Source organism: Osmia bicornis, chromosome 16 (genome assembly GCF_907164935.1).
Source record: "Osmia bicornis bicornis chromosome 16, iOsmBic2.1, whole genome shotgun sequence".
Taxonomy (NCBI): domain Eukaryota; kingdom Metazoa; phylum Arthropoda; class Insecta; order Hymenoptera; family Megachilidae; genus Osmia; species Osmia bicornis.
Genome location: NC_060231.1, coordinates 3,277,737 through 3,287,848, shown reverse-complemented (window position 1 = coordinate 3,287,848; position 10,112 = coordinate 3,277,737). Strand labels below are relative to the sequence as shown.

Here is a 10,112-nt window from a genome sequence, read left to right as displayed (position 1 = left end):
GTAATCATAGCCCAAAATAGAACGCCTCATATTTCATTCATTCCAGAGACAAAAGAATTTAAAAAAGAAAATTGCATTTTTATTCACCAGCTTTCTTCCATGAAATAAATTACCTTCCCCTCAAAACATAACTGGGAAGATTTAAATCTAGGATTTCATTCAGCAAATATTATCGTAGTTTTAGGGCACCAAGTGTACCAAGTCTCGAATGTCATTGTGTCCAACGAGGACGGTAATTACATCCCTCATGGTGAGATTATGAATGGTCTCGTTAATTCTGCCTCCAATGTCGTCCCTTATACCCGGAAGCACGTCTGGTTTAATAATGTCCACTACCTTCGGTGTCAGATCTTGGAAGACCTACAATTAAACGTGTGCGTACAAAATCAATTCTCCTTTTTTTTTTTTTTATTTGTAGGAGGGGAAATACTTTTCGCACTCTTCGGCCAGGGGAGGCCTGGTCAAATAGGGGAAAACCACTCCTGGAACACATGTTCCGGTTCCCCCTCCAATGCTGCTCCTTCAAGTAAGATGGGACGGTTCCGACTACCCTCTCTCCAAGGAGGCAGTACCGCCGCTAGGGAATACAGGGTGATCCTCTCGCTAGAGGGCACAAAGGAACTGGCGACAATGAACCCCTTGACCGCACCATGAAGACACACAGAGTCGTCTTGGCCCGAGTAGGTCCCCGGTGGCACGTGACAATACGGACCTCTTTAGGGTGCGGTCATGGGGTCCATTGTCGCCAGTGTTCCTTTGTGTCCTCTAGCGAGAGGATCACCCTGTATGCTTGGGGTGCTTAGAGTTAAAAATATTAGGAAAAGCATATTTCCTACTGTCTCCACGGAGAGACGGTAGTCGGAACCGTTCCATCTTACTTGAAGGAGCAGCGTTGGAAGGGGAACCGGAAACATGAGTTTCAGGAGTGGTTTCCCCCTACTTGACCAGGCCTGGGCTAGGGGTGCCCGGGCAAGCGTGGGACCAAAACCAAACCTGCAACTTGAAACAGTTTCCTCTACCTTGCTCATCAGGTTAGCTAACTCTTTGTCCCCCATGAAGTTTTCCAAATTGACATGCATGGACGTTAACCAAAAGTCGACGTCGAACGTCTTCAAGTAGACACCTCTGGAGTAACCGAGCACAGTGTGCACGTAGAGCATGAAATTGTAGATGTTTGCTTGGAAGGAGCCAGCACCGTGAAGGTGGACCATACCGCCGAGGAGTCCAGATATGTTGTAGTAGCCTTCGGCATAGATTTTTGGAACGGTGAGGTTCAGATCAATGGTGGGTCCGAGCAAAGACAACTTTGCCTCGTTGGTCACGAAGGTGGACAGATTATGCACCACCAGATCTTCGATGATCAAGGACATCCTGGAAAATGAAAGATGGAATTAAATTAACCAGGTCCTTTTCTCCTCCCCGAATATTTAGATTGCATCAGTTCCCGGAAGTCAATTTCATTTCTTCCCCAGCTTATTCAGGAGTGGCTAACTTCCCTGAGCAATCGTTCGTTAAAGTATTATGCAATTCGTTTCTTCACCGACTTTCAGACGTTCCTCTTCCATTAAGAATTGTTTCCAAAGATTCTTTGGTAAGTACTTGCTTCTTACTGAACCTCGGTGAAGGTTTTCAGGCTTCTTCTACAACCAAGAAATGCTGAAATGTTCCTGAATTTTTTATTAAAAACTCGTTGTAACTTTTCTGGCTTTTAAGGGAGATTGGTTCATCAAGTGGAGCTATTATTATGATTAATATAATCCTCCAACGTTTCACAGAATTGTAGCTCTATTATTTATAATACAACTTCTATTTTACACTGTATTACTTCTCAAACATTTAGCCATAATAGCAACAGCTTTGCATTTATAATTAATAGGGGATTAAATTGAAGTAACTTGTTCAGGTACACTAGTGGAATTAATTCTGGACACTTTAAAATTGTTACTTTTATTCAAATTATTTTGCTTTCTAATTTTAGGGCGTTTACAGCCATACTTTTAATATACAATAAAAATGACAATTTCAACACTGTGATTGTGATTACAATAAAAATATTACAGTATAAATTTAGCATAGCAGAATATACATTTTCTGCAGAAACATGAAATAAAGAATATTTTTATTCAAACTGTCCAGAATAAATTCCACCAGTGTGTATAAACTTACATGCCAATTTCCGGATTGTCTATATTAATATGAACTTCATCAAGTTGCAATGGCTCCATAGGTGGGATGTCAAGTTCAGGTATCCCGTACGGCATCCTGGCACGAAACTTCTCCACGATTCGCCTCAGTTTGAACTCGAGACCTTTGGATGCTGCGCTGTCGACTATCCACTCGAGCGATTAGTCCAACGTTAAGAAAATCAACCTTGCCCGACGTTTCGGTTCTACTTACTGTAGCCGGTGGTGACTCGGGTCGCGTTGATCAACAGGTTCCTCGGCTTCTCCACCGCGTTTGAGACTGGAAAAACAACAAACATCACGTTTCACTTCCTATTTTCTCTTCTAGGCTCCCCCCGGGTCGCGTTCGCGACTGCGATTGTCCGTGGAAAAGCGGTCTAGCGCACAGGTGCTGGTGGACGCAGCGATGGGTTTCAGATGCGCTCCCAGTTGCTGTGGAAATGGAAAATGCGGTGAGAGCCGATGTAAATGGTTTGCTTGGTAATTTTCAGTTAGAATAGCGTGTTCGATTAGCTGTCTACTGAAAATGATTGCTTTTAGGCTTTCACCGCTTGGATAATAATCTTTTCAACATAGCTCCCTGCAACTTCTGTCCCTTTTCTTTTTAATACCAACGCTCTGCCAGCATGCATTCAAGACCAAGGAACTTAGTTCATCTCAGAAAAGGGTGAACCTTTTATCCTCTGAATTATTAAGCAAAAAATATGTTAATGAGGTCGACTACAAGATATCACTGTCATATTAATCAACCCTCTATCGCATTCCGTTCCCAATTGGGAACTTAAGTTTCAAATGTTCTATAGTAAATTAAGTTGATTTTGGTACTTAGTAATTAATTAGTATCCAAGTGGGAACTTATGAATAAAAATAAATATTACTTATTTCATGACAATAGAGGGTTAATATTCAGTGATAGTTGAATGGAAAAGAAATGACAGCTTGCTGGTGAAAGATTCTCTCTAATATAATCGCCCAGACAGTACGTTCAATAAATTATTGCTCAACATCCTTTATTAATGTTAATATCATTCGCGACTCACAAGGAGAAACTTAGTACACTTATAGATTTTGTTCTTCTGTTTGCGAATATATACCATTATAGGCGTAGATACTCAATAGTTTTTTAGATATTTCTATTTGAAGTTTCATTTTGCACTGGAAATACAGATTTAATTAAAAATTTTGGCAAGAAGTGTTTGGGTGAGTTGGTAACGTATCCGACTCGCACGCAGAATGCCCGGGTTCGAATCTCCTTCTGGGCGTGTCATTTTTTTCCGATTTATTTGCTCCAATTAATTGGATTTCAAATGCATATGCAATAATACTATTCATGACAAACAAAAAATAAAAATAGCAAATCTTTTTCTTGTGAGGTGGGAAGCGATCAGTTTCACCAGCAAGTTGGATTCAAGTGTGCGCATGACATTAGTGACCCGCAGGTTAGAGCAACTCTTGCAGAGAAGAAGCTTCGCAATCGTGATCATTCCACGATGATTCCATCCAATTAGTCCATTGAAATCCGCCTACGAGAAGCTTTCCTCAAAACCCAGGCTTTCAAACTCGGTACCGATCATCAGGCATTTTGTAGAAGCATGATCCTGAAAAAATGAGGGCATTCTAAAAAGTATGGAAGATTAATTCATTAATTGATGAGCGGCTATAATTAATTATTCTTAGCGATCATTCAATTAAGAGCGGAGTTTGAAAACCAGGGTTGCAAAGGGTTGGTTGGATCAAAGTCTCACATACTGAGGCTCGAGGCTGATTCCGTCACGCGGTGTATCACTTCTTTCTGTCGTTGCATGATTCCCGTCACTGGAACAAACACGAGTAAACAGCGCGAGTTTCTCTGGAACAGCGGACACCTGTTTTCTCATCGAGACTGGGCAGCTATCGACGACAGGGTGAGTGATTAAACGTGGTACAGAGTTTGAGAAATTGAGTCTGTCTTCTAGGGAGCCGGAAGAAGAAGAAAATTAAGCGTTCGCCGGTGACAGTGACCGTGAGAACGGGAAATCACTCGCACGACATAGGGAAACAAAGGAATAACCGAGGCAATTTTTTTGTGGCTAGAAATTAAAAGTTGGAAAACGATCCAGTGTACACATTGCGCTTACGAGATTCTCTCGATTCGCGTAATTCAATTCAGTCCAGCAGCGTGAGAATAACAAAGCAATTGCTATTGTTAACGCTTTGATTGAGATAACGCGGTGCTACAATTGCTCTCGACCAATACACATCAATGATTGTTACGCGTCCGGTAATCCTTTTCCAGGATGAATTCGTGTTGCAATTGTTACTCGTCGCAAGATCAGATATTGTGTTCGAAACTCGTGGTGTAAGTATTAAACGGATTGTGTAATAATTCCATTATGGTTTCGTTTCACTTCCGCCTGAATTGATTTTATGTCAACTTGTTAATCAGGTCATTTCTCCATTGAAACAATGGGGCATTTCCAGTATGTATCTGTAACTGTAATTAAAAGCATATAATTCTAACTGTTAATCATTTTCAAAGCTCATCAAAATAGGGCAGTATAGGGGATTTTCCCCTAAAATGCCCATCTGGGCCCATCTTGGGCAGAGTCCAAGTAAAGCAAATATACTACTACTATGAAGCTCATTCCACATCAAAACAGAGGAGACAAAAGGACAAACTGAAAACAGCTGAATGAAATTCGTTATCCTGAAGCCTAGTCCTGATCTTGAATTAAGGGAATATGTTTATTTCTTTGTACAATTATGCTTGGATTAGGCTTCCCATTTCCCTCTAAAACCTTCATTTCCTTCAGCCAAGAAGTTTGGAAACATTTGAATTTTAAAAAATAATAAAAATTGTACTAAAGTGATTCTACATTGTATTCTTTTGCAGTTGAATTATTTATTTAAATCTCTGTTTCCAAACATGTTGACAATAGTGTACTCATAACATTCCATTCAGAAAACATCTAGAACAACCTGTTGCTCTAATTCAACGAAACCAAAGATACGTCCATAAATCCTTCATCAATGAAGGATCCAATATTTCAGCTCTCTTAGAGGATCCAAGCAAGACAATCACAAGTCTCCCCTTCAACAACAAGAACAGTGAAACAAAATAGTTAAATCAAAGAAAGAAAGAAAACTCACGAAGATTTGTAGCACTATTGGCAACATTCCCAATTCCATCGAAGATCGACGGCACAGGCTCGTCCGAATTCGAAGAGACCGCCTGCAGTGCCAACGCGATCAACAGAATCATTCCTCGGTCCAAATGGAATCGCATGATGATCGTCGTTTGCGATGAATACCTTTTTTCAAATCACTTTACGACGCGTCAAATCACCCGCGAAAGACCTGCCATTCGAACCGCTCTCGAAGAAGCAGGAAGGCCGACTGGCAAGATGAAAGAGTACGATGCACGAGTCACTCAGCTGACGCGCTCCTGCAAGCGTGTGGGTACGTGATTGTACGAGGTACACGTGCAGGAACGTCCAGCGAAAGCGAAACACAGCTACACCGTGAACCATGAATGGTGTTCCGCTTGCCTACCCTCCAAGCTAAACGTTATTTGCACGCACGAGGAACATTATAAAAATCTATGCGTTCGTGTAACATTAATTTACCCATATGCTAGTTCAAGGTTTGGATAAGTCTCCGAATGGTCCCCCTAGAAATTGAGAACTCAGGTTCGGTATATAACCTAAATTGACTAAAAACAACCGATTAAAATTTCAAAGCTGGATGTTTAGTGTTTTTGAGATATCCTGGTAAGAAATTTTTGGACAATTTTGAAACTGCGCATGCGCTATTCGGTGCTGCGCATGCGCCGTTCCATACCGCGCATACACGGAACCATATAAATTATTTAATATTATATTATTAATTTCCACTCCGCAACAGTTATGGAATAGGAGAATCAATTTTCGAATTAGGTTTACTAACCTAACCTAACATAATCTCGAAAACGGTAAAATATCCAGCTTTGAAACTTTAATCAGTTTCTTGTAGTCAATTTAGGTTATATATCGAACCTGAGTTCTCAATTTTTATGGGGGCCATTCGGAAAAACATCCCAAGGTTCCCTATAATGTTTACATTTTCAAGAATCATTCTTCCTTTGATTTTTAAGTGGAACGAGCTATAGAGTGACAGCGTGGAAGTTTACTTTCATTTTTCCTGGCTTCTGTCTTCGAACGATCTACGAACGATTATGTCATTTCTACTTACCGATACAGTCTCTCTATACATTTTCAATAAAACTATGAACATTATTTGTAACTACGTGTTTAACATCAATGTATCAAAGACTATTTTCTAAATAAAATTCCAAGGCTGTTTGTTGCTTCCAAGGAAATTCCAGGTGAACACGTGGGTAGAGTAGACTGCAGGAGGTCACCTAGAAAAAGTAGAGCTGTGATTAGTCATTTGATTACATTTCTTGTTGTATTCGCATTAACAATTCAGACGCACGTACAAAGGTAAAATTGAAAAGCGCTGATCCTTGAATCGACGCGGCTCTTATAGATCCTGTTTGGGTCATTCACAGTGGACAGGAAGGATATTGGATGTTCAAATTGCAGGAGCGGATCCTCTTCCGGTTGTGAAGGCTGGCGAGATAATTACGTCGTTCCTAGAACATTATATAAAGATTATTATTTGATCGGTAGATCAAAAGAACTTTTGTGTAAGCGGTAGTTAAGGAGAATGATTTGAAAACGCGGTGGAGTTTAATGAAATTATACGTGACAGGATTTAATTAATTATTTATGATTACGTTCCATGTTTATAAATATGAGATTTAATTTTGTATTTATACAGTCTGCTGTGAACGAATAAATATTCATGTATTTAAATAATTGATTATCTCATTCTATATGCTTTATGTTAATATTTGAAAAATTAATGAAATTAAAAGAATTGAGAGAGGTCTTTTTTATATGCCTCGTGTGTCAGCTATTTAAATTAGCAAGTAATAATCATAGAATAGGAAGTTGATGCATTGAAATTCTTTTCAGAAGTTGGACCTAACAAGAATAACAAATTAATAGAATATTTAGTCTCATTCTTGTGCTTCATATAGTCACTAGATAAACAAATTCTTCCACAAGAATATTGAATCATTTATGAATAATGCCAGCCATATATGAAGGATTATAATTTGCATAAATTTATGTTACATAAAGAGTCAAAGTTCAATTCAAATTTATGTAACTTAAATATTGTCGTTTTCTGTTATATTATATTTCTATGTGTATAATTCAGACTTTACACTGATCAGCGTGCAACAATGTTACAAGTTCAAGTTTACATGAAACTGTTTAGAATTTTAATCTGAAGAAGATTGAAATAACGAACATCATTTTTGAATGGAACTGTGTATGCAAAGGTTAAAGACCCATTTTAACAGGTTGCTCGGTCGATGCGGCAGTAACCCGCCATGTACAGGTTAAAGTTTTTCACAAGAGGTTTACGTGTCTCGAGTATTGCGCAACTTTGTAGCGAGTTCGCCATGTCACAATATGGACAACGTGTGTTGATATTTCGAGGACCATGATTTCAATTATACCGAGGATTCGTCGCAGGCTGAATAAATAAATAAACACGGCAAAACATACATTGCTGTTTCATGGATGCTGTCACAGAATCTCTTTGCGCCTCGCATCGTGTTATCGTGCGTCGTGTTACTGAAAGAAAACAGTTCATAATTGATGATACATTCATGTAAATGCTTGATATGTTTTATATCTAGGAAATTATAGAATTACGTGGCAAGCATATATCGGGAAACATTCATTTCTTATTCAGTCATGATTGATGACTGATTCATTTTCCTTGCTCATCAGTCGCGAGCTCGTACGAGTAACATTGTTTATCTACAACAAAAAGGAGATAAAAACATGTTGCAAAATAAAGTACATATTTCCATGAATATTTTTCAATCGTTGGGATGATTAATAAAATACTTGTACCTCCTTGAAGTGTCCCTCTTGTTTCCTTTTGTGAAATAGTGAAGATTCCATAAGTAAAATTCGTGCGACCGTAGTTTTCGAACGTAGTACCTGAAAAATGTTCCTATTAATGTCTAGTTCTTTTTTCTATCGTTATTCGATAAATACACGTATTCTATATATTTTGCACGTTTAATCTTTCTATTATATGTACAAACGTATAAATGTGATTTATGAATAAATAATAAAGACATATTTGTGAAGTACGGTCAGCGTCTTTAACCCATTCATCGATTCGAATTTCGATCGATTCGAACGATCATGTAATCTAAAAATTTACGTTTTATGTATTGCAAAATGACTTACCTTAAAATTAATTTAGTTTTTTAAAACTTTTATTTTGCACTTCATTAAAAAAAGGATCTCAAATTCCATGGGGTTTAATTGCAACCGACATTTTTTTCTACATTGTTGCTACGCATTAACTACGTTGATCTTGATAGTTGCATCTTTCCAACTATATTACAAAATATATTTAAATTTGTTTTTTAATACATGTATAATAAAGGATCGATTTATTTATCTTTCACGAGGAATTGTTTCACCTTGACTTTAATTTTCAATTTAAAAAAATGTTTTCTAGCGAATATTTGATTAGGGATTTAACGGCTTTCTTGAGGTATTCCATTTTGGAAACGGGTGCCGGTTGGACGTGGGTGCAGGTGGAGGAAGATTTTGAAGATTTTTCGTTTATTAAATTAATTAAAGGTAAAAGATATTGTTATTTAATAATATTTAATGTAAGTTCGTGTATCGTCTGTGCGGAAATTGAACAGGTAAGTGGAATATTTTACTAGATGTCATCTTTTATTTCGTGGTGAGGTATTTCGATATTGCAATTTGCAACAGAATTGTTAATTTGCAAAAAAGTATTATTTTTATGTAGAAGATCGTAGAATCAGTGGAAAATAAATAGAAAAGTATATTTTTAACCGACTTCGAAAAGGTGGAGGTTACTCAATTCGATCAGTATGTACTTTTTTTTTGTTCGGAACGAAACCTTTTGCATCTTTTGCAAATTTTTCATTTTTTCATTGTTATTGCAAAATACAGGAAATTTTTGATGTCAAGATTGGACGATTTCAATGACATTTTATTATGTTGTCGGGGACATGATTCTGAACAACTTTTTCATTATGCATAATTAACGGAAAGTTTTAGTTTCCGAGATATTCGTGAAAAACTATTGTTACTACTACATTGAATTCTACTTATATACATGTGTACGATGAGTTGCATTGAACTTGTCGCAGTGAAGTTGGCTACAAATTCACTGACGCATTCACGCCGCGTCGGTGAGGGGATGCGTGGCCAACTTCACTGCGACAAGTTCAATGCAACTCATTATGTATGTATGTATGTACAATATCAATCATAGTGTCCGTTCGTCTAGTGTATTTTATAATTTCAAATAAATTATTGAAATTCTAAATTATTGAACATTCGAAAGCTTTTATCAGATGATTATGTTAATTACTTTAACGCTTTTATTAAATAATTAGATTTATGATATTTGCTGTGGTTAAACTTGGATTCCAAAGTTAGTGTTTTTTCACTAGACGATATCTCCGCGATATCTCACTTGCAAAAATTTATGCAATTTGTTAATAACTATTGTTATAACTTGTATGGAACTTGTTATCGTTATTGCAATTAACCAATAAGAACGGTAAACCACCTTACTGCATCCTACAAATACTGCCCGTTCCACTAAAAAGTGTGAAATAAAATAATTTTTAACAAAAATACAACCGACTTCGAAATGCACTAAAAAGTATGAAATAATTTCTACTTCATTTATACAAATACCCAATAGCTATTAATAAAACCTATACATTTCAACCTTTTCGGAGGCGGCGCAAAATTAAAAATACCCGAATATACGATGCTGCCAATAATGATTTGATAGGTTACCAACGCCTGAACTAGAATCTTCCTA

At 37.4% G+C, this 10,112-nt stretch overlaps 1 protein-coding gene and 1 long non-coding RNA gene across 3 annotated transcripts; both read right to left on the bottom strand.

Annotated features, from left to right (window-relative positions):
• Positions 1-57: 57 nt before the first annotated feature.
• On the bottom strand, positions 58-5,637 carry LOC114879758. Of its 2 annotated transcripts, XM_029195002.2 has the most exons (6): positions 5,313-5,637; positions 3,933-3,998; positions 2,398-2,463; positions 2,167-2,329; positions 1,020-1,371; positions 58-360 (listed from the first exon to the last, which is right to left on the bottom strand). In XM_029195002.2, exons 1-6 carry the CDS (start codon positions 5,446-5,448, stop codon positions 181-183), a joined length of 963 nt encoding a protein of 320 aa, XP_029050835.1. In that variant the 5' UTR covers positions 5,449-5,637; the 3' UTR covers positions 58-180. The 2 variants fall into 2 exon arrangements, with proteins under 2 accessions (XP_029050835.1, XP_029050836.1); XM_029195003.2 differs by lacking the exon at positions 3,933-3,998 and having other exon boundaries at positions 5,313-5,628.
• A 1,401-nt stretch (positions 5,638-7,038) lies between these two features.
• Positions 7,039-8,581, bottom strand: LOC114879762. Its single transcript, XR_003789979.2, has 4 exons — positions 8,480-8,581; positions 8,135-8,224; positions 7,931-8,038; positions 7,039-7,849 (listed from the first exon to the last, which is right to left on the bottom strand). It is a non-coding gene; the product is annotated as an uncharacterized LOC114879762 (long non-coding RNA).
• Between the last annotated feature and the right edge of the window lie 1,531 nt (positions 8,582-10,112).